We start from the raw sequence: 26132 nt of genomic DNA on the forward strand, positions 1-26132 counted from the left end.
AATTCACCATGTGATTTTTAGACCCACTTGATTTATAAAAGTCTATAGTTGTCCTATCTTCCTTATGGATTACTAGTCCTTTAAAAGTATCTATCTTTATACCACTCAGGCTTTTGTTTCTAAAGAACGTTTTATTTGATATTCATTCATGCATTCAAAAATATTTATTGTAGGCCTTACTGCTGTTGCAGATGCCAGAAATATAGCAATGGGGAAAAAAAATAAACTTCAAGGGCTCATGGAGCTTATACTGTACAAGAAAGAAAAGAGACAAAAACCAAACAAATATTTAGTATTATGTAAAGACCAATTAAGTACTTTTAAAGAAATTAAGGGGAGAGAGGGGCAGAGTGATATCTTCGTACACAGAATGGACAGAGAAAGCCTCTTTGAAGAGGGGAGAGTTGAGCAAACATTTAGAAGTATGTTTGAGGCAAGTGACAAAACAATGGGGTTGTAGTGGGATGGTTGGTAGTTGATAGGGTGGTTAGTCTAAAGTTAGGTCAGAAGGTTTTCATGATGAAGATACTGAATTGTATCTTAAATGTGATGGGAAATCTTTGGAAGTTTCTGAGTTAGGGAGAAACTGACCTCAAACCTGTATTTAATTCTAACTTTCTTCTTCTCTATGAGGACCTAAAATATTCATTCTGGGGGAGACATTTCTTGTCAAGAGCCTATAGATGGATTCTCACTTGTGATAATATATACTTGGCTTTATTTCTTCCATATTATACAATAGTTAAAATTAGAATTATTTTTTCTTCTTTCTCTCTACCTCACTTTTATTGGATTACATTTCCTTTTATTCCTCCTTCTATACCCTGTGTCACAGTAATTTAGAAGTTTTATTTACAATATCTATGTCGCCTGTGCTTGTAACTTTACTTTTAAGCAAACACAACATACTTCATTATAGGTAATCAATTTTTACTCTATACTCCTAGATGATATTCTTACCTTCTTCCCATTCCTCCTCTCCCAGAGCACTGTCGCTATCAGAAATTTAATCCTTGTGCTTTAAGTTCCACATTATAAACTCCTGGTTCACCATGACTAAAAGCTGCTTACACAATAATACTGCATTTCATAGGCACATTGTCACTACCAATTTAGATAAAACCATTATAACAGTCATTGCTCAACACTATCTTACATTCTATAGCTTCATCTATATTTTTAAACCCAAATGAATTATTTTTAAAATAAAAATACAATTATTTTTAAAATCCAAAAAGAACAGTAAATTAAAATTAATTCATCATCCAACATATAGTACATACTTAAATTTCCTGAAATATCTCAAAAAATCCTTTATAACCATTTTCTCCCAATCCAGAAGCAAATCGGGATTCATAGATTCAATCTGGAACAGAACCTCTGCCTCCCTTTGTTCTTCATGGTACTGAACACTTTGAAGAAAGAGTCCAGGCCTGTTGTCCAGCAGGATGTTGCAGGAGTATTTTCTCACGACCAAATTCAAATCAAACATTTCCACCATGGCAGGGGGTGGGGGAGACACCAACATTTCTACCATGAGAACTATAGATGATCTGTGTTCCTCTTATTGCATCACTTCAGAATGTGCCTTATGTCAGACTACGCCACTGCCAATAAAAAATCTGAGCTTGCTTATTGTGGTGGTGACAAATCTCTCCATTTTAAATATCCATTTTCTCTTTTCTAATAAATAACTCTTCCATAGGATGAAACCTTGTGACCTTGAAAATATACTGGTCTCCAAAACATTTTACTAAATGATTTTAACATCCACTGATGATCCTTGCCTTAATTAACACTTATGCTGGGCAATACTGAATGTTGATTTCCTGATTCTACATCCCTTCTACATTAGCTGACATTCCTCCAAAAGACTATCACATAACAACAAACATACTTAGCTTGGTCCCTAAGTACTATTCCCCACTAAAATGAAGCAGGGCTACTTGGAGAAAAATCTGTTCACATTCATTGCAGACACCACAGTGATACTAGAAAGATGGTAGGAGAGGTGTCTATACATGAGCACAAAAATTCACAAAATGTTTACATCTCTTAAATCTAAATAAAGAGTATACAAGTATTCTTTGTATAATATTTTCAGTTTTCTATAGGTATAATATTTTATCAAAGTAAAAGTTGTTTTAAAAAAGTGGGGGAGTGGGAACTCCTGCAGAAATGCTTAAGTATCAGTTTGAGAATATATACAATTAATATAAATAAATAAGTAAGTATAGCGTATCATCCTAATACTAACTTTAAAACATCAGGAAAAACTCCATTTGTCCAATGGAAACCAAGGAGTAGAGGGGAATAAAAGTGAAGTATAATTAGAAGACATCAGACAATACATAGCAGACCAAGTCAGAAAATAACAATAATTACATATTGCAATGGACCAGACCTACCTTTAAAAAGTAAAAATACTAATATTCTATCAAAAAAGACATGTGGTCTACAAGAAGTACAATTAAAACAAAATGAGTAAAAAATAATAGAAAAACCTATCTCCATATATCTAAGACAAATATAAACCAAAAGAAAGCCAAAAATGATAACCTTGATTTGAAAAAAAGCAAGTATTTAAGGAAAAAGTAATTACATGGTTATAAAAAGAACAGAATCAGATGTATATATGTAAAAATTTGGCCTCAAACTACTTCAAATAGATATAACTACAAGCTGAAATACATAAATCAATAATCACAGCTAATGCTTTTTTTTTTTTTAACTAAAGCACGGTTGACACACAATGTTACATCAGTTTCAAGTGTACAACAGAGTGACTGGACAAATCTATACATTACACGATGGTCAACACAAGTATAGCTGCCATCTGTCACCATACAATGTTGTTACAATACAACTGATGTTTCTCATATATATATATATTTTTTCCCCTATGTAGCTGAAGATCTTAATACACTACTCAGAAAAAGATCAAGCTGATAATACATGAAATATTTAAGATCTGAACGACTAAATTTAAGAGCTATTAGATATGAAATGTTTATAAAACAGGGCACATTTCAGGGATTAATGTTATACAAACTATATTTTCAGAATGTAATGCCATAAATTAGAAATCTGTAACAAAAGAATAGCTCAAAATATTCCCATTGATAACCTTTGTCTTACCTTTTTTAAGCTTTTTTTTTTTTTAATTCATTTGACAGAGAAAGAGAAAGAAAAAGCACAATCATGGGGAGCAGCAGACAGAGGGAGAGGGAGAAGCAGGCTCCCACCAAGTGGGGTGTCCAATGCAGGGCTCAATCCTAGGACCCTATAATCACAACCTGAACCAAAGGCAGACACTTAACTGAGTGAGGCACCCAGACACCCAACCCTTGTCTTAAAAAGGATATAAGAGCGCCTGGGTGGCTCAGTGGGTTAAGCCTCTGCCTTCAGCTCGGGTTGTGATCTCAGGGTCCTGGGATCAAGCCCTGCATTGGGCTCTCTACTCAGTGGGGAGCATGCTACCCCCCCCCCTCTCTGCCTGCCTCTCTGCCAACTTGTGATCTCTCTTTGACAAATAAATAATCTTTAAAAAAAAAAAAAAGAAAAAGAAAGAAAGAAAATGTTTTAAAATTTAAAAAAGGATATAAAAGTGGGGTGCCTTGCTGGCTCAGTCAATGGAACAAGCAACTCTTGATCTCAGAGTTTTAGTTTGAACCCCACACTGGGTGTAGAGTTTACATTAAAAAAAAAAAGTGAATAAAGTATTGCAGTATGTAGTTTTTTGGTTGACTTCTTTTAACTTAGAATAATCCATTCATCTGAGATGCACCATGTTGTTGAATGTTATCAATAGTCTCTTACTTTTTATTGCTAAATATTATTTCATTGTATAAATATATATATGCCACATTTCTTTTTAATACATTCCTCTTAGATGAGGAACAGCTAAGTTATTTCCAATATTCTGAAAATTACAAATTAAGCTTTTCCTTCCTTTTAGATTTGACAGTTGTTATGTGGCGTAAATATCACACAAAACAATACAGAATATTTCCATTTCCGAAGATCATGACCAATATAAAGAAAAAAATATATATATACATACACACGAGGTGGAAGAAATAAAACTGTCATTTTTGGAAGATAATTATTGGTTAGAGAGCCCTAGAGAATCAACAAACTGTTACAACCCAAAAAAAAGGCCAACAGTCAATACTTTAGCCACAAAAACTTTAAAGTAGTCAGAAATTAGCCAAAAGAATTCATAAAAACTAGACAAAAATTCTTAAGATCTCAACAGGCAGAACTGAATAAATTTCATGTATTTGGATGGGACAACCTAATCATATAAAGATTTCACTACTCCTCGGGGCACCTAGGTGGCTCAGTGTGTTAACCCTCTGCCTTCAGCTCAGGTCATGATCTCAGGGTCCTGGGATCAAGTCCCTCATCAGGCTCTCTGCTCGGAAGCAGGGAGCCTGCTTCCCCCTCTGTCTCTCTGCCTGCCTCTCTGCCTACTTGTCATCCCTCTCTCTCTCTCTGTCAAATAAATAAAATCTTAAAAAAGAAAAGAAAAGAAAAGAAAAGATTTCACTACTCCTCAATTAATCTATAAATGCAATGCATTCAAAATAAGAATTCTATCTGAAACCTAAGGAAAAAGGTACAAATAATCTATTATAGAAGACCCCCCCAAATGGTAACAAACAAATGAAGTGATGCTCAAATTTTATATGAGGGAATAAAGAACCATAAAAAAACTAAATCAACTTTATAAAAGAAGATTAAAGAAGATACTTGCTCTACCTTATAAAAAAGCTGTTATCAAAGATATAGTATTTTTTTTTTAAAGATTTTATTTATTTATTTGACAGACAGAGATCACAAGTAGGCAGAGAGGCAGGCAGAGAGAGAGAGGAGGAAGCAGGCTCCCCGCGGAGCAGAGAGCCCGATGCGGGGCCTGATCCCAGGACCCTGGGATCATGACCTGAGCTGAAGGCAGAGGCTTTAACCCACTGAGCCACCCAGGCGCCCCAGTATTTCTTTTTAAAAATACAAAATTTTTGTATTTGTATTACAAAATACAAAATACAAAAATACAAATTCAAAAATACAGCAGTATATTTTTTAAAATGTGATACTAGGATAAGAATACAGACCAGTGGAATGTAAGAGAAATTTCAGGCAGATATATGTATCTAGAGAATCAACAAACTGTTGATACATATATGTATCTAGATACATATATCTGCCTGAAATTTCTGAATATAGGTATATAGGTATAATATATGTATATAGGTAACTATATAGATACATATATCTGCCTGAAATTTCTGAATAAATGGTACCTATATAGATATATATATATATGGCAAATTAATATATGATAAAGGTAGCATCACCAGTGGAAAAATAAGGATGATTTAAGAAGCAATGTGGAGAGGGGCTCCTTGGTGGCTCAGTCAGTTTAAGTGTCCAACTCTGAATTTCAGCTCGGGTCATGATCTCAAGGTCATGAGATCAAGCCCTGCATGGGGCTCCACACGCAGTGCGGAGTTTGCTTGAAATGATCTCTCTCGGGATGCCTGAGTGGCTCAGTTGGTTAAGCAGCTGCCTTCGGCTCAGGTCATGATCCCGGCGTCCTGGGATCGAGTCCCACATCGGGCTCCTTGCTCGGCAGGGAGCCTGCTTCTCCCTCTGCCTGCCATTCTGTCTGCCTGTGTTCGCTCTCTCCCCCTCTCTCTCTCTCTGATATATAAATAAAATTTTAAAAAAAAAAAAAAAAAGAAATGATCTCTCTCTCCCTCTGACCCCACCCCTCAAAAATAAATAAATAAATCCTTTAAAAAATGTTTTTAAAACAGCAGCACTTTGGAGAAAACTGGCTCACCAGATGGAGAAAAACAAAACTGGATCCCTATCAATACTATATAAAAGGTGGGGCCTAAAGTGCAAATATGACAGTAAAACTATAAAATTAAAAGAAGAATCTGCAGAATATCTTTGTGGCCCAGGGATGGGGAAAAAGTATTTCACTCCTAGAATACCTCAGGATCCACTGAGCCCAATTTTAACGTTTGAGCTTCTTTTTCAAGTAGTTCTACCTATTTGTAAAGACTGGTATTTGTCACGAGGTGGGGTAAGAGAGGGGAAGGGTGGCATCTGGGTGGCTCAATTGGTTCAGGGTCCAACCCCTGATTTCAACTTAGGTCATGATCTCAGGGTTGTGACATCAAGCCCCATGTCAGGCCCATGCTGGGCATGGAGCCTGCTTAAGATTCTACCTCTTCCCTGGCCCCATTCATGCTCTTTCTCTAAAAGAAGGTATTTGGGGACTTTTATTCTTCCTTAGAGATCATCCAAATAATAAAACTAAAATTCATTTTTAATGGAATAAAATGCATTCTATCTTGTAATTAATCACCAGACATCCAATACACCCTTTCATAAATTTAAATTACATTATGGGATCTTATTGATTTTATTTTTACTATATTTTGTTATTACATCATCCTAGGAATTACTTCATCATTACTCATCATTGTTCATCAATTATTCCCAACTGTGCTAAAATAAGCAAAAACCATTAAAAAAAAAAAAAGAAGAAGAAGAAGAATGGTGATATGATAGGCAGAATTATGTCCCCCAATGACACTCACACCCTAATCCCCAGAACCTGCGAATGTTATGGGAGTTTGCAGATATAAGTGGGTAAGGACTTTGAATTGGGGCAATTATACCAGATTATCCAGATGGACATGAGCCAATCTAATCACAAGTACTTAAAAGTGATGAACCTTTCTTGATTGTGGTCAGAGGGTGATACGACATCCAAGAACAGTAAGACAGCTGCATCACTGCTGGCTTTGAAGATGGAGGAAAGAAACCAGCAGCCAAGAAATTCAGGAAGCCTTTAGAAGCTAGAAAAGGCAAGGAAAAGGTCCCCCCAGCCTCCCACAAGAGCCTCCCAAGAAAGAATCAAGTTCTGCGCACACCTTGATTTTAACCCAATGAGAACAATGTCAGACTTTTGACCCTCAGAACTATAAGAAAATAATATCTTGTTTTAAGCAACTCTGCGGTAGTTTTTATGGTAGAAACAGAAAAACAATGCAGATTTAATGACCTAAAAGAGTGATGCAGTAGTGAAATAAGTGATCATCTCTCAAGTTATCTTCTTGTCTTGCCCAAAGTACAGCATTATCTTTCAGGAATGTACAAAAGACTAGAGACGGGGTGTCTGGGTGGCTCAGTCAATTAAGTATGGACTCTTCACTTTGGATCAGGTTATGATCTTGGGGTTGTGAGACTGAGCCCCATGTCAGGCTCCATGCTCAGCAAGGAGTCTGCTTGGGTTTCTCTCCCTCTGTCCCTCCCCCCACAAATGTGTGCACTTTCTCTCAAATGAATTAAAAAATCTTTAAAAAAAGAAGAAGAAGATACTAGAAACATCCTTGCAGACTGATTTTAGATTGCACCGACTCCGGTGGAGAATTAGAAATTTTCATTTCTCACCTGAGATGCTCAAGAGAAAAAAACAACAGAGGAAAACATTCTATAATTATTAGACAAATCAGAAAGTAAGTATAAAGAGATAACAACATCTCTAGACTCTAAAACTGGTGGCAATGACTACAGAAGTGAAATCTCAGGGTGATCGAATGGTATTATCCTAGATGAGTTTTCTTAAATTCAAGAATCAATGAATTCCATAACCTGTCTCTAAGGAAAAAAAGGAAACATGGTATTTTCATTCGTCAGTCATTCAACTGAAGGACTTCATCATCATATTCTTCTATATGAATCTGGACACTTCATGCTCAAAGGATATATGACAATATCCTTTATCTTTTTTGATGTTTGTGCACCAAGATTTACTTCCTACAAAGAGGATTTTAGGGACGCCTGGGTGGCTCAGTTGGTTAAGCAGCTGCCTTCGGCTCGGGTCATGATCCCAGCGTGCTGGGATCGAGTCCCACGTCGGGCTCCTTGCTCGGCGGGGAGCCTGCTTCTCCCTCTGCCTCTGCCTGTCATTCTGTCTGCCTGTGCTCGCTCTCTCCCCCTCTCTCTCTCTGATAAATAAATAAAATCTTTAAAAAAAAAAAAAAGAGGATTTTAGTTTAAATTCTTATTAAAATATCTAATAAAGTTGTCACTCATTATACCTTTATTCCTATAAATGAATAGTAAAATAACTTAAAATATAAAAATAGCCAAATGATGGGTGGTGCAGTTGGTTAAACATCCAACTCTTGGTTTTGGCTCAGGTCATGATCTCAGGGTGTAAGAACAAGCTCCATGCTCAGCAGGGAGTCTGCCTGGGTTTCTCTTTCTCTCTGCCCCTCCCACTCTCACTCTCATTCTCTCTCTTTCTCTCATAAATAAATGTTTTTTGTTTTTTGTTTTTAAAGATTTTATTTATTTATTTGACAGAGAGAAATCACAAGTAGATGGAGAGGTAGGCAGAGAGAGAGAGAGGGAAGCAGGCTCCCTGCCGAGCAGAGAGCCTGATGCGGGACTCGATCCCAGGACCCTGAGATCATGACCTGAGCCGAAGGCAGCGGCTTAACCCACTGAGCCACCCAGGCGCCCCTCTCATAAATAAATGTTTAAAAGAAAAAAGGAAAAGGACCTATTTGACCCTGATTGTTTACAGTGATGACTGGTTTTCTTAGTATACCAAGAGTGATTCAAAACTCGAGTTATAGCCTATAAGGGGAAAAAAAAAATCAATGAGTTTGATTATAATAAAATTCAAGAGTCCTCTAGAATGATGGATACCAGGAACAAAGGTGACAGAATGACAAAATGGGAGAAGTTCTCTGCACTGTATACAACCAACAAGGAACTGATATGTAGAATATACAAGGAACATGTGAAAATCAGTTTGGGAAAAAAGTAATCCTGATACAAAACCAGAAAAAGTATTGTTAACAATTTATAAGAGACTCACAAAAAGCTAACAAGTACATGAGGAAATGCTCAAAATAACTGGTGGAACAAGAAAAAAAAGAGAGAAAGTGGGATACTATTTTATACCTGTTAAACTATCAAAAATGAGAAATCCAGAGGATGCCAAGTGTTTCTGGGATGTGGGTACATAAATGATCAGTCATTCTGTTAAAAGTACAGGTTAGGCCTATACAACTGTTCTGAATAGCAATCTTACACTATTCATTCAATTTTAACTCTATATACACCCCTATAACCCAGCAATTATGCTCCTGTGAATATATCCTAAATGAATGCTCACAGAGGTCCACAAAAAAAGTACATGAAATCCACTACAATGTGAGGTAATGGGGAGTTGACGGCAACGTGAGATCTATCACTGGAAAGCCTAATATATACACTAAGGTTTTAAGCAGCAATCGTACAAATAGGAACATATACAGGTAGGACCAAGGATGACAGAGGCAAAGAAGAGACACAGGACAAGAAAAGTAAAAATTATATAATAGAAGAAGAGCAGTTCAATCTACTAAGTTAATTTTTACTCCTGAAACCTATTATGCCCCTGAAGTATGTTATGCTATAGTAAAAATCAAGTTTATAAATACTGGATTTTTCCCCATACATTATAAAAATTACAGTAAGTAATGATTTGCTATTAAGCACATATGTAGGATTCTTATACAAAATATATTCTGGATCATTTAATACAAAGAAAGAATGTCAAATAAAGTTTGTAATTCTACTCACTTTTGCTCCAACACTGCAACTGCCAGTGCTGCCTGTGCTCCCACTTGCAACTCCTGTAAATCTAGCTTCCAGTAATTCTTGCCTTCTTGGATCCAGACTATGAAGCTCATCCATTGCACCTATTAAGAAAAGGAAAATAAAACACAAATACATATATATATATATATATATATATATCTTCATATACACACAAACGTAAAATATAGGGATGTGGTTAGTGGAGATGTCACTACGAACTTAATGAATGTATTCTATAAACAGATTAAGAGACTAAAATTTTATCATGTCCTTCGCTCATTTAACAAAACAACCAACAGTGAATTTCCAACACTTGTGACTACAATCCAGAATAAGAAATATATTTTCCACACAATTCAGTACACAAACACATAAAATCATGTATCAAAAAATTTCACAAATTCTTCTTACTGCATGCAGTGCACACCACTATTTTCTAGTCTATTTTTGTCCATTAGGGGAAAAAAACACTGGCTGTGAGCTATTTAACTGACTTCATGTGCCATTAATTGACCATAGGTCCAAAGTTTGAAAAATACCACTCTCATAGTATAATGCTAGTTTATGCAGAATTCTGACACTAAGTGACATTAATAGTTAATTATTTTATTTGTTTATACCTTTTCTGACTATATTTTAAACTGGAAAAGATTGTTTTATGACTTTCACATCCCAGAGATTTTTGGTACATTTGATGGTTTTCAGTTTCTATCAGTGAATAAAAATTATACATATATCAAACAGATCACTGAGGTAACAGCTATTATTAAACAATCATTGGAGAATTAAAGGGGAGAAATTAGCATCCTCGTGTAATTGCTACGATGCAGACTAAAGTACCACAAATCCTACTTAAAGTTCAATTTTAAATTTCTTTTATTCGTATCTGCCAATTTTCTACTGATAAAACTAAAATCTTAGAACTGATAAAAATGAGTGGTTCTTGAAAGGAATTAAGGGGCAATCCCAAGTCACATGTAGACACTTTCAAACAAAACTAACTAGACCCCTTCTACATACGCTTACATTCCTCTATCTTAAAGGTTAACAGTTATTCCTATAGATTTTATCTTTTGAAATTGTTCTCATTTTCTTTTATATTTTTTTTAAGATTTTATTTATTTATTTGACAGAGAGAGCACAAACACAAGCAAAGGGAATGGGAGAGAAAGAAGCAGGCTTCCCACCAAGCAGGGAGCTTGATGCAGGGCTCAATCCCAGGATTCTGGGATCATGACCTGAGCCCAAGGCAGATGCTTAACTGACTGAGCCACCCTGGTGCCCCTCATTATCTTCCATTTTTATCTCGACAGAGGACTGAATGGATAATGGCCATCCTTCCACATTTACTTGCATATATCTGTACCTGAATATATATTTTCTGCCGACTCCTCTTTTTTCCATCTCAAAGAGGTCACTACCTTTAAAAAGCTGAAGCCTTCAATTTTTGCTTTTGATCCCATTCCTTCTTCATATCCAAGGGATCTTGCATTTGCATGTATAGACCTAAAACTACAGAACTCTTAGAAGAAAACACGGGGAAAGCATCATGATCTTGGAGGATCTGACAATGATTTCTTAGATATCAAACTGGGAAATGTGGCTCCTGGATGGCTCAGTTGATTAAGCATCTGCCTTTGGCTGAGGTCATGATCTCGAGTCCTAGGATCGAGTCCTGCACTGGGCTCCCTGCTAAGCAGGGAACCTAACCTGTTTCTCCCTCTCCCTTTGCTGCTCCCCCTGCTTGTGCTCTCTCACTCTGTTAAATAAATAAAATCTTTTTTAAAAGGGGGGGCCAGGGGGTGGGACCTGGGTGGTTCAGTCAGTTTTGAGCATCTGACTCTTGCTTTCAGCTTAGATCATGATCTCAGGGTCACAGGACTGAAATCCACTTTGGGCTCTGTGCTCCACGTTTGGCTCTGCACATAGCACGGCTCTGCTTAAGATGCTTTTTCTCCCTCTCTCTCTGCTCCTCCCCCTGCTGTCTCTCTAAAATAAAGTAAAATAAAATAAAAGAATCTTTTAAAAAAATTGGCAGAGGACATAAACAGACATTTCTCCAAAGATATGTAACTGGCCAGTAAATACATGAAAAGAGATTCAATATCAATCATTAGGGAAATGTAAATCAAAACCCACAACGACATACCACTTCATCCCCATTAGGATGGCTACTATCATAGAACAGAAAATACTACGTGTTAGTAAGGATGTGGAGAAATTTGAACCCTTGTGCAAGGCTAGTAGGATGTAAACTGGTGCAACCATTGTGGAAAACTGGCAGTTTCTCAAAAAAAAATCGAACACAGAATTACCATATGATCCAGAAAGTCTGCTTCTCGGTATATATCCAACAGAAGTGAAAGTAAGGACTAGAACAGACCTTTTTTTTTTAAAGATTGATTTATTTATTTGACAGAGAGAGATCACAAGTAGGCAGAGAGGCAGGCAGAGAGAGAGGGGGAAGCATGCTCCCCACTGAGCAGAGAGCCCGATGCGGGGCTTGATCCCAGGACCCTGGGATCATGACCTGAGCCGAAGGCAGAGGCTTTAACCCACAGAGCCACCCAGGCGCCCCTAGAATAGACCTTAATACACCATGTTCATATCAGCATTATTCACAATATCCAAAAGGTAGAAGCAACCTAAGTGTCCACTGATGAATGAATGGATTAACAAAATGTGGTATATGGATAAAGTGGAGTATTATTCAGCATTAAAAATGAAGGAAATTTTAACACAGGTCACTATATAGATGAACTCTGAAGACATTATGGTAAGTGAATTGTACAAATTGTACAAAACCAATTGTACAAATATTGTGTAATTCCACTTATATGAGATTCGTAATAGCCAAATGCAGAGACAGAAAGTAGATGATGGCTGTCACAGAGAGCAGGTATGGTGGAATGAGGAGTTAGGTGTTTAATGGGTACAGTTTCAATGGGGAAGATACAAAAGTTCTGGAAATGGATGGTGGTGATACAGTACAATAATGTGAATATACTTATTGGCACTGAACTGTACACCTAAAAATAGCTAAAATGGCAAATGCTGTATTATGTACACTTTACGATTCTTACAAATAATTTTTTAAAAATAAATAAATTGGACTATATCAAAATTTTAACTCTGTTAGTTCAAAAGACATGGTGGTAAAAATGAAAAACAAGAGGGAGGGAGAAAATATTTATAAAACATTTATGTGCTATGTATTATTTCTACTCTTTGGCTTGATAGTGCTTGAAATTTATAATGCACTGAAATTTAGGGAAGATGAAGACCTAAGTCCCTACTTTTACCTGATCCAACTAATAATGTGGTATTTTGTTTACCACTGTTTTTGTTTCTTAGATATATAGCTTCCTCTAGGACCCCAGCCCTCCATGAGATCCTAGAGGAAGCTATACACTCAAGGAATAACAAAAACTGGTTTCTAACCAAACTCCTGTAGGGAGTCCCAACCTCACTAATAACCAACACTTCTAACAAGTTTTTACAACATTTTAATAGCAATGTATGCAAGAACCTTTAGTATAATTGCTGACAAATAACAGATGCTTAACAAGTATTAACATACTTGTCTTTTTTTTTTTTTTTAAGATTTTATTTATTTATCTGACAGAGAGTACTAACAGGGGGTGGGGAGCGGCAGGCAGTGGGAGAGGGAGAAGCAGGCTCTCCACTGCACAGGGAACCCAACATGGGGCTCAATCCCAGAGCTCTGGGATCATGACCTGAGCTGAAAACAGACGCTTAACCAACTGAGCCACCAGGCAGCCCTAGCATACTTATCTAAATAAAAATATAATCTGGAATACAAGAGCCTTGCTTCCCAAAACACAGTTCACTGATCAGCAGCCATCTGTTACCCCTCGATGCTTATAAGAAATGGAAACTGTCGGTTCCAACCCTACACCTAGCAAATCAGAATCTATATAGTTTTTAAAGATTTTATTTATTTATTTGACAGAGACTACAAGCAGGCAGAGAGGCAGGCAGGGAGAGAGAAGAGGAAGCAGGTTCCCCGCCAAGCAGAGAGCCCAATGTGGGCTCGATCCTAGGACCCCAAGATCACGACCCGAGCTGAAGACAGAGGCTTAACCCACTGAGCCACCCAGGTGCCCCAGAATCTAAATTTTAGTAAGATCTTCAGGAAATTATCATGTGCATTCAAGTCTGAGAATCACTGCTATAGAATCTGGGTTCTCAACTTTTCCTGACAAGGGCTCAACTGTATTTCAGTCTTTGCAGGCCAAGGGCAATACCATGTAGACACTTTACATAATGAGAGAAAAATTTCTACAAACTTTTTATTGACAAAATTCAAGATACAAAAACTATGTATAATATTTTACAATATTATAAAATATAAGTAGGCTAATAAAAATGGAATTGGGGGTACCACTTAATTTTAGTTTCCTATCATCGAAATCTATTGCAAATATTCAACTGATAATGTTGATCAGCCTATGTATTTATCTTTGAAATGCCTTTTCTGACAAACAGGTATTGCTAAATACTGATATCGACCCACAAGTACATGATTTTAATTAAGTTAATTCATGACTTTGAAGGCAGCTCTAGAAATCTCTTAGATTCTTTTGATAATTGCTTTTCAATAAGTCACTATACTGCAGATTAATCACTTCCAATTGGAAGTAAGGCAGAAGTTCCTCAAGTGCACAATTACATGGATTTTGAGATATGGAAACTTCCTTTGCACGTGCATCAATGTCGGAAAAATGTTGCTGGCACTGTAGTTTGATGATGGAAAACATATTCATGCAAATTCATATGGGAATGAAGCTCTCGCTTTGACAGTAAAAGAAATGAATAAAGCAGTTTGATGTTACTTGTGATTCAAACATCAGTTGACACTGAAATGACTTTACTGCAGCTAAATTTCACATGTAAGCACTATTTCACCTCATCATTTTAGGTTAGATTCATTTAAAAGTATTTCCAGGTGTCAAAAAAAGCCAATTTCCAAAGCCAATCAGTATCTGACAATAGTGGTTGAAGGCTATCCCACTTCATTCAGAAAAATTTCCATCTCTGTCCTAAGCTCAAAAAATTGTAAACAATTTTACTACTAAACCAGTCAAGAAATTCAGCTTCTATATCCAAAAAAAAATTCATGCAGCTGATGCTAATTAAATCCATGAGAGCAAATTAAGTGCACCACTGACAATACTGATTCAGTAACACATGATAAATTCGAAATTTTATGCAAAGTACCTACTGATGAATAATACAACAAATAACCAGAGCTTTGAACGCCTCACATTTTTATAAGCTTTGTAAAGTTATCCAACTAAGCCTTTTTCTGTTCCACACATTTTTACCACCATCACTTTTAGCACATCTTAGCAGATTCCACTTCAGATTGTACTTTGTGTTTTCTCAACTTTGAAAATATTCTTGTGTGTAGTTGTTCTCCACAGACTATTCATAGGGTCTAATTGTTCTGCCACTTCAAATTTGGCATTGACACCTTGCATAAACAACAACTGAAGAGTATCAATAACATCTGTCAACTCAGCAAAAGCCAAGGAAAAACACTATAAATTACTTGTTTTTTTAATTGACTATTGATATTGCTTCAAATGTCTTTAACTCTTAAATCAACTGTTCTTGCCAAAAAATTTATATTCTAAAACGAGTTTATTTTTTCTGGACACATTTTTTTATGCTGCAATCAAATACAATTTAATTAACTCACCATCAGTAAATGGCTTTGCTTGGCTAAGAAATGAGCCACTTGAAAACTTATTTTGGTGGCAGCCTCATTTTCAATTTTTATTTCTATGAAGAAATTATGCTGTGATAAGATACTCCATTTTAAACTGACTTACTTTAAGAAAATAGAATTGAGAATAGTATGATATATGCTTAGTCTAATAATGTCAACATATATTCTTCTCTAACAGCTACACTGTCACTGCATAATTAAAAAAAAAAAGTTTTGTTCTCTAATTCAACAAAATAATACATACTCCACTGTGCCTTAAAAAGCATGGCACTCAGGGGAGCCTGGGTGGCTCAGTGGTTAAGCCTCTGCCTTTGGCTCAGTTCATGATCTCAGGGTCCTGGGATAGAGCCCCGCATCAGGTTCTTTGCTCATCGGGGAGCCTGCTTTCCCCCCTCTCTCTGCCTGCCTATGTGCCTACTTGTGATCTCTATCTTTCCGTCAAATAAATAAATAAAAATTCTTTAAAAAAAAAAAAAAAGCATGGCACACAGAGTCCATTTTTCTTTTCTTTTCTTGTTTTGACATGATAGATATGCACTGGCATAAAAAAATAAATACTGTAGGCTGGCAATACACATGGTACTCAAAACACTGTCAAGTTATAACAGCAATACTGAAATTTGTAGTGCACCAAAAGCTGTATGAAGTAAAAAGAATGTCATATAGGTCTCTGTCACAACTACTCTGTTCTGCCATTATAATGCAAAACAGCTGTGTTCCAATAAAACTTTATTTGTAGGCACTAGTATTTGAATTTCACATATCATAAAGTATTGCTATTTCAATTTTTTTAACCATACAAAAATATGTACTTTGCAGACTCCTGCTGTAGCAAAGACATTTCAAAGATTATAATTTTTTATGGAATCAAACTGTTATTTCTGACACCAGAAGTTTGGTCCTTAATTACAAGAGGTGAGATTTTCTGAAGAATATCTAATTTCACTAAAATCCATTAAATTCTTTACTATACATTAATATGCTTTTTAAAAAATTTTATTTATTTATTTGACAGAGAGAGAGAGATATCAAGATCTCAAGTAGGCAGAGAGGCAAGCAGAGATGGGGGGCGGGGAAGGAGGCTCCCCGCTGAGCAGGGAGCCAGATGTGGGCTCAATCCCAGGACTCTGAGATCATGACCCAAGCTGAAGGCAGAGGCTTAACCCACTGAACCACACAGGTGCCCTACATTAATATACTTTTGAAAAATAAATTATAAAAGCCACTATACTATAAAGACCATAGCATCCCTAAAGAATACCCATCTCTAAATACAGCCACCTGTTTCCTAATTATGCTACTATTCTTACTAAACTGCTCCATAAAATGTATTATAAACCTACAATTTCACATAAAAAATATAAGATGTCACTACCCAAATTAGAGATCATACCCCATCCTATAAGAAAAAACTTAGGGAAACATAAAGGAAGACCACAGTTTTAACCATTAGGGAAGTATGTCATGGCCCCTTCTAATAAACATTTTCTTTCTCCCTCTCACACACACACACATTTTCTTTCTCCCTCACACACACACACATTCAACTAACTCAGCAGATGTTAGTTATTATAAAACTTGCCTCCCAAGGTGACCAGTCTAAAAAAGATCCATGTATTTAGACATAGTATTAGTTCTGTTTAGTCGGGATCACTTTATAATTATATCACCTTTTTATGACAAGGAATGTATCTTTCATTATATATATTTTTTTTAAGATTTTATTTATTTGACAGAGATCACAAATAGAGAGGCAGGCAGAGAGAGAGAGGAAGGAAAGCAGGCTCCCCGCTGAACAGAGAGCCCGATGCGGGGCTCGATCACAGGACCCTGAGATCATAAGCTGAGCTGAAGGCAGAGCCTTTAACCCACTGAGTCACCCAGGCGCCCCCATTATATCATTTTTTAATTACCTTAAGACTTCATCTTCCTTGGCAGATAGTCAAAACAAAATCACGATATCTAGAAACTATGTTAATACCAGAAAAGGTTAATACCAGTTACCAAACAGTAAATGAGTTTGTCCACTTAGACCTTTCTAATAGATTCAACTGCTGCTAAGCCACTGCCTTACATTTTTAAATTTAAAAACTTCCTGAAGTCTGAAATTATTTTAACTCATTCCAGATTTTAATTGTTACTTTTTATATTTCATCTAATAAGCTGATTTATACAGAACAGTTAAGGTCTTTCTTCGATTAATACTTTTCACATTATACTTGATAAAGCAAAGAACTCTGATTAAAAACAGAAACACCATGATAAAGTCAGAAATTATTTCAACAAGATAAAATATTCCATTTAAATCACTCCTTTTCATTAGTATTTTAACGCATTTCGAAGTATAGGAAACAAAAAGAATTTAAGAAGTCTACACTGTTCAACACTCCAGAATTACTTCTGCCTCTTGTCTTTAAACACCCATTTTAACACAGTTAATAGAACGTATCTATTTTCATACACAGTATTTTGTATCATATATTTAGTAAACACAGCTATTATTTTTGTTGACCACATTACATTCCAACACTTACGCCACAGCTTGATTGTCAATTTAAAACCAAATATTCCAATTTTTTGGTACTTAAATGAACATGTTAAATGAGCTATCACAAAAGCAACCCAATTTCTTTCACAATCTCTTCCCCGTATGAATCTAATAAAAACATCTCCCACATTTTTTTTTCCTTGTGAGTTTAAATACTAACATTTGGAAATTTAATCTATTTAGAATTTCATTGTATATAGTTATAACATTTTCCAAAGGAAAATGTCATACAATTTCTCACAAATGCAACCTTTCCCACTGATTTGAAATACTTTTCTAGCCATCTATCATATTCCCACATAAATATGGGTCTGATTCTGTACTTTAATCTGTTTCACTAAACTATCTGAGCTATATAATCTATCCATCTACCTACACATGTATGTATTGTGTGTATAGTATTAGTTCTGTTTAGTCGGCATCACTTGCAAAACAGTATAATGCAAAACAGCTGTGTTCCAATAAAATTTTATTTGTAGGCACTAATATTTGAATTTCACATATCATAAAGTATTGCTCTTTCAATTTTTTAACGTATATGTATATATATACATATATACACGTAACTACACTCTTTCACAGACACACATCCCAAATATTTCATCTAGAATGACTGAAAAGAGTAGGCATGAAAGCCTGATTCCTGAATCCTGTATATACATTCAATTATAAATACCTGTAGTAAATAAAGACAGGTCTAATCTAGGACCACTACATATGAGATTAATACCTCACCTTATCTTTAAGATACTTAGTCATTTTAAACACTTTTGCTGTAACCCTTACAGCAAAGAATGCAGACATATTGAGACCAAATTATTCATATAAAAAAATATAGCTTGCATCAGAGTAAAGCAGAGTAAAATTTTGGTTTCTTCTTCTCTACCACTCATGACCTTAGATAATGAGTAATAATTTAATTTCAATTTTATTCTTATAAATAAAAGTCTGGGGGGCCTGGCAGAGGGAATAAATAAATAAATAAATGTCTGGCCGTTAATTTTTCTTTCATCAAAAATAAATACACAAATAGACAAAATACGTAAGCATGGCCAAATTCCTTAACCATGCTTCAGCTTCTTTATATATAAAATGGATAATGGGGGTGCCTGGGTGGCTCAGTTCGTTGAGTGTCTGCCTTTGGCTCAGTCATGATTCCAGGGTCCAGGGATTGAGCCCCACATCAGGCTCCCTGCTCTACGGGAAGCCTGCTTTTCTCTCTCCTGTTCCCCCTGCTTGTGTTCCCTCTCTCACTGTCTCTTTGTCAAATAAATAAAATCTTTTTAAATAAACAAATAAATAAATTAAATGGATAATAGAAGTATGTACCTCATAGCTGTTAGAATAAAGAGCAGTCCAAAAGGAGAGTGTAAGGGGGGGGGGGTGTGCTTGAGAGAGAGAAAATGAACACACACGTGCTTGTACATGTAAAAAGCAATGTTTTCTAAGTAAGTGTATATGAAGAGTTGTAAACTAAACCTGTCACCTAGCAGTCAGTAAGTGTGAGGATATATGTATGCTACAATACAAGTACTCAATAAAGACTGGCATTTATTATGTACATAATAAGCTCCCTTCCAGCTTTCTCCCTGTGGTTAGAATTTCCTAGTAGGTAAAACAGCATATACTTCAATGCCTAATTTTTTTTTTGTTAATGTCAAAGTAATGTAACTAACTCCCATTCCTCTACTTTCTTTAAGCTTATAGTAATTTGCTATTTTTAGAATCAATTTCTCTCTCATATACACATATACACATACACACATATATATGGACGTATGTACATGTGTATACATACACAACATTTTTATAGTAGGCTAGTTCTCTATTTTAACATCCAGTTCTCATCTTAAAGATAAGGCAATTGAGATACTGAGAGATTAAGTCTTATTACCTATTGTTAGAACTAATACCCACTCAACTAAGCATCCCTTATCCCAAAAGAGCAGTCCAAAAGGAGAGTGTAAGGGGGGGTGTATGTGCTTGAGAGAGAGAAAATGAACACACACGTGCTTGTACATGTAAAAAGCAATGTTTTCTAAGAAAGGTCCAAAATAGGAATTTGGTAAAACCTAGACTAGTTATTACTTTCCTATTATTGCTATAAAGTCAACTGGTATCCTATCACTAACCTAAGTACTAGTTACTTAAGAATCTTTTTTAGTTCCATGCTTTTTCCCCATTATCAGTGTAATAAATGCTGGTTGAAATAAATAACACAGAAATATAAAAATGAAAGTCCCAATACTCCCCTGTCTCCCAAAATCCCACTCCTCAGAGGTAACCATTTTGATATACCCTCAAAAGCATAGTGATGATTTACTGCCCCACAGTACTCCTTCTTGGTCTATTCTATCCCATTAGGGCAGGGTGAAAGAAGGGCTCCAGAACAGTTACCAGGTACAGTTCATCTGCAGCAGGGAAGTAAATCTCCAACAAGGAAATTGCGGGTACTCTACCTGAGAAGTCCAAGTTGAGCACTATCTACCTTTTAAAACACTATCTGAAACAATGTACTATAATAAGGATAAAATATTCTAGATGTTGATACAGTGATTTCAACATAGGTTATTATTTCACCAATATCATCTCTATCATATCTTCAAAATGACTCTTAAAATGGATTTCTGTGGGGGCGCCTGGGTGGCTCAGTGGGTTAAGCCGCTGCTTTCGGCTCAGGTCATGATCTCAGGGTCCTGGGATCGAGTCCCGCATCGGGCTCTCTGCTCGGCAGGGAGCCTGCTTCCCTCTCTCTCTCTCTCTCTGCCTGCCTCTCCATCTACTTGTGATTTCTCTCTGTCAAATAAATAAATAAAATCTTTAAAAAAAAAAAAATGGATTTCTGTGGACACTTACTATAGCAAAATAGCTTTAGGGTCAAGAGCATGGGCTCTGTTGCCAGAGTTCAAATCCCCAGCTCTGTCCTCATCCATAAAATCCTGGTAATAACTGAGCCTACTTCACAGGATTCTTATGCAAATCAATGAGATGACACTGCCACGCCCTTAGCAGGTTCCTGGAATATACAGCCTCCATAATTTTTACTTACTATTACCGAGTCCTAGAAAAATAAGCAACCTCCCCAAAACTGCATGCCAAGTAAGTGATGTGAAAAGAGAAAGCAACAGAAGGATACTAACAAACAATAGAGCATTCCTTTATTCACTTTCAATTTCACTAGCCTAAACCTTCAAAAAAAGAAGAAAAAAACTGAATTTTTAAATTAATAAATCCAAAAGATTTCCAAAAAAATAAACCACTCTGCTTAGGAACCCTACCTACTCCAAATGCCCACAAAGACACATTCAACATAAATTATGCTGCTCATAACCAACATTCCCAAGTGTAAATTACTGTACAACTCCAAAGAATGCCAAAAGTTTAGATGCCAGCTACCGATGAGTGTATAAACCCATCAAGATCATAACATTTCTCTAGAAAGATACATTTCCAAAGACCAAATCACCCAAGATACAAAATAATTTTAGTAACATTTTCTATTACCTTCAACCTTGATAGAAATGCCAACCTGTAACGTTTTAATTTATATTTATAAATATATATATGTGTGTACATATACATATATATGTATGTATCTATGTATGTATATATATAGGGGGGGACAGGGAGATCTAATATCAAGTGAGAGGGAGAGAGAGATAGAGAATCTTAAGCAGGCTCCATGTCCAGCACAGAGCCCAATACACGGCTTGATCTCACAACCGAGATCATGACCTGAGCTGAAACCAAATCAGATGCTTAACCACCTGAGCCACCCAAGCACCCAACCAATCTGTAACTTTAGATAAATATCTTAAGTAAACCAATTTTAACAATGGATAAGAAATTGTGATTTTTTTAAAATAGGCTGAACCGCATAAAGTTAAATTCACACATTTTAAGTCTATAAAATAGGTTTGTATGGCTCAAACTATTCACTCCATGACCAGAATAGTCTAATCAATCCTCTAGTATCTTAACAAATGTTATGACTGTCATTTTATGGAAATTCAATACAGAATACAGAACTCAAAGAAACTGTGGGTCACATCATTCTCATACATTTTTAATTTGTGTATTATCTCAAAGCTGCCAAAATAGGAGTGATAAATGCAAAGCCTTATTAAGTTTATACCTTATAAGGTCGGCCCTCATAGTCTTTCAGCAATCTGTACGTTCAAAAAGTCTGACTTATACCAAGTTTTCTTTCAGTTATAGTAATTTTCTGACTTAACACTTATTTCCCAATGCCAAGCTATCTTGGCATATGAAAAAAGGACACATATCTTTATAGTGACAAGAAATAAGCAATTTCACTTCTTCCCCTTTTTACTATTGGTCATAAACCCCAAACTGCCAACAATAAAGAAAAATGGAAAATTAAGGGCACCTGGGTGGTGCAGTTGGTTAAAGCATTAGACTCTTGGTTTCGGTTCAGGTCTGATCTTGGTTGTGAGATCAAGCTCTGTTAGGCTCCATGCTCAGTAGGTAGTCTGCTTGAGTTTCTCTCTCCCTCTTCCTCTGCCCCTCCCCACTACTTCCAGGCATACTCTCTCTCATTAATAAATAAAGATTTTAAAAAATAAATTAGATCGTGTAGAATATTAAGTATTGTTACTGGGGAAGTATTCCAGTGGCAGCATTTCTGCCTAATTACAGATTCTAGGGTGGATTCATGGACACCAGTTAGGTGGCCACTGTAGTGATCCAGTAAGAGAAGGCACTAGCTTGAACAAGTACCACATAAGATCAGAAAGGTAGTACCACATAAGATCAGAAAGGTAGTACCACATAAGATCAGAAGCTGGTAGTAGACTGAATCTGAAAAGTAAGGGAAAGGGAAATGTTTCTTGTTTACACATGAGTAACTGGTAGTAACAGTCACTAGAAAAGGAACTGCTTCAGGGAGATAGATCATGAATTCCTATTTGAAGACAATGAACTCGATGTGTTTTAGGGACAACAGTGAGTTTCTTCATGCAGGCCTCACTTACCTATTCACCTAACAATGAAGACTAACCTCACAGTTACCTATTTTAAGGTAATGGTTCAATAACCATTAGCAAAGAGCACAGAACAGCAGGAAGGAAGGACAGGTACAAATAAAGCCCACCTCAATATACAAAAAATAAAGTACAGAGGATGAGGGAAAACTGTTTTTACTGACCATTTAGATATTTAAAAATTCATCCATATTATGGATCACTTATCCAATCAGCTCTATTGTAAGTCACTGGGCCTAAGAGACATCACAGTGCTCATACTATGAACTCACAATATCAATGAGGAGAAAGACAATGTAAAAGAATAAAACTTGAAATGATTGTGGCTGGATACATCAGAACCAATTTTATGAACTACTTATCATGTATGTCTAAATACTACAGAGCACAGAAACTCTCTAAACTGCTTAACATACTATTTGATTACAATATACAACAAGGTGTGAATGAGTAAGTCTATAGGACACATAAAAATCAATCCTATTTATTTTTTTAGTCACATTATATGCACTTCCTCTTCCCAGGCTGCTCTTCATGCACTTTGAAAACAATTACAGAATGTTTGGCTTCTCTATTAGACTGGCTTTTGGTAAATTAGAACTTCCACTTACTGTACTCCTCATTATTACCTTTATAAGTAATAATAAATTACATTAACTTACTTATCTGTACTCATAGAACACACTGCAAGAGAGGAAAAAAACTGTATTCTTGAAAATAATATAGTCGGCCAAAATGATTTTAACATGGGCAAAGAATTTAATAAACACTTCTCCAGAGATAACACAAATGGTCAATATGCACAGAAAAAGATGCTCATATCACTAATAATTAAGGAAATGCATATAAAACCCAAAGATATTGTTTCACTCCCCTTAGGATGGCTATTTAAAAAATAGAATATAAGTGTTAGCAAGGATGTAGAGAAAATGGAATGCTTGTGTACTGTGGATGAAATCATAAAATGGTACAGCTACAGTGCAAAACAGTATGGCAGCTCCTCAAATAATTAAAAATAAAATTACCATATGATCCAAGCAATCTCACTTCTGGGTGTATACCCACAAGTACTCAAAGCTGGATCTCAGAGATATCTGCACACCCATGTTTATAGCAGCATTATTCACAGCAGCCAAGGCACAACAGCCAAGCAAGCCAGGCAACCATTAATGGATAAATGGATAAACAAAATGTGGTATACACATAAAATGGAATATTATTCAACCTTTAAAGTGCAGGATATCCCGACACATGCTGCAATACAGAAGAACGTTGAGGACGCTGTGCTAAATGAAATAAGTCACAAAAAGAAAAACATGTATCACTGTATTTATATGCATTTATATTCCTATAGTAGTTAAATTAATAGTATAAAATGGTGGTTTTCAGGGGTTGAGGGCAGAGGGGAATGGAAAGCTCTTATATAATGGGTATTACAGTTTCAGTTTTGCAAGATAAAACAGATCTGGAGTTATCTACTTGGATAACTGGTTAATTTCAAGTGTTCAATTTCCTCAGAGAAAGTTACTCTATACTAGTCATAGGGAGCACTGTTTTTGTACTATCCATAAACTAAAACACTTTTTATATTTTTAAATGACTGGGAAGGGGAGATCAAAAAGAAGGGCATTTCGTGATAAAATAAATTGCATGAAATTCAAACTTCAGTGTTCACAAATAAGACTTTATTGGAACAAAGCCACACCCAGTCATTTGCACACTGCCTATGGCTGCCCTTGTACGAGTCAAGGACAGAGTAGTTCAAACAGAGAACTTTTGGCCTTTTAAGCATAAAATACTTTCTGACATGCTCTTTGCAAAAAGTATGCCAACTCGTGCTCTATACCTAATTCCAAAACAAGGAATTAGGTATAAAGCAAAAATAAAATGAAGTAAATTAAAAGTAAATAATTTTTTAAATTTTGATTTAATGATTCTTTTCAAAATACAAAAGAAACATCTTTTATGTGGCTTTTGATTTCTACCATCATGACATCTGCATATACAAAGATGCACACAGGCATGTGAGAGCATGCATTATTTTTAATATCTGCAGCATCTAGAGTTAAGCCTCAATCCTAGGGTAAACTTTCATTAGTAGTTAAGCTCTTCGGGCACTCAAAAATTAGAGGGTTTATACAACTACTTAATAACCCAGCTTTGTCTTCACAAATAACCGTATCATTAAAATCATCTAAAGTATCATTTTTACTTTATACAGTATAGAAAAGATATCCTAAATAACAGTTAAAATATACAATAAAATCGCTGTGAGCTCTGATAATAAAGAGTTTGCATCACTTTTATCATTTTCTTATTAAAAGCAAACTGTGGGGTAGAGGTAAGGGTTGCAACAATGTTAGTTGTTAAAGATAACTAAAATGCTTTAAACATCAAGTTCTAGATAGGTATGCATCTATGCCTTAGTCAATAACTTGTTAATAGAAAATTTAAGAACATTTGTTAAATTTCAAGATATTTAAAACAACATTTAACATATATACCTACATTTTAGCAAGTAAAGAATAAATAATTACTATAAATTGATCCTGGCAAGTAGGCTACCATAGCAGGATATACTGATCTCTATTTCAAATCTCAGATGCCAGTATGTGGAGAATAAGCTGAAATCATTAACACCCCCCCCCAAAATTGCCAATCATCTTCTTTCTTCTGCTGCTCTGTAATCTAGAGAACTAAATTAGGCAGTACAAACAAATGCAAGTAGTTTTAATATAAGAACTGTCACAGTCCTTGTAATCAGTACATACTGTAGTAAAAGTAAGCTCTGGTAGAAATAACCTGTAGTAATGGGTTCATGGTATCAACACTGCGACCTCAGTTAATTAATTTTGCTCCTTCCCCTCCAAAAAAATCCACCTAAATAATTTTATGATTAAGCAATTCAAAGTTGTATCCTCTTCAGTAAATTCTGAGAAACCTGAGTAATTTTTAAAACAAACCACAAACAAAAAAGGTAATAAACGTGTGGAAAACTGCTTATGTTCTTGGTAATCAAATATATACAAGTAAAACAACCTGGCATACAATCACGCAAGCCAAACAGTTTTAAAATTTACTACCACTAGAGCAGTGATGCGTCCATTAAACTGGTTCACATGCACTGCTGGTGACACTGTAAATAGGT

The 26132-nt window shown here is 35.7% G+C and overlaps 1 protein-coding gene across 1 annotated transcript in view; it reads right to left on the bottom strand.

Annotated features, from left to right (window-relative positions):
* Positions 1-26132, bottom strand: part of TLK1 (tousled like kinase 1) — a 143678-nt gene that overhangs the window by 90743 nt on the left and 26803 nt on the right. Inside the window, exon 2 of the mRNA XM_059394147.1 lies at positions 9661-9779. Coding sequence (XP_059250130.1) covers positions 9661-9779 — 119 coding nt within the window. The remainder of the gene's footprint in view (positions 1-9660; positions 9780-26132) is intronic.

This window comes from Mustela nigripes, chromosome 3 (assembly GCF_022355385.1).
Source record: "Mustela nigripes isolate SB6536 chromosome 3, MUSNIG.SB6536, whole genome shotgun sequence".
Classification (NCBI taxonomy): Eukaryota; Metazoa; Chordata; class Mammalia; order Carnivora; family Mustelidae; genus Mustela; species Mustela nigripes.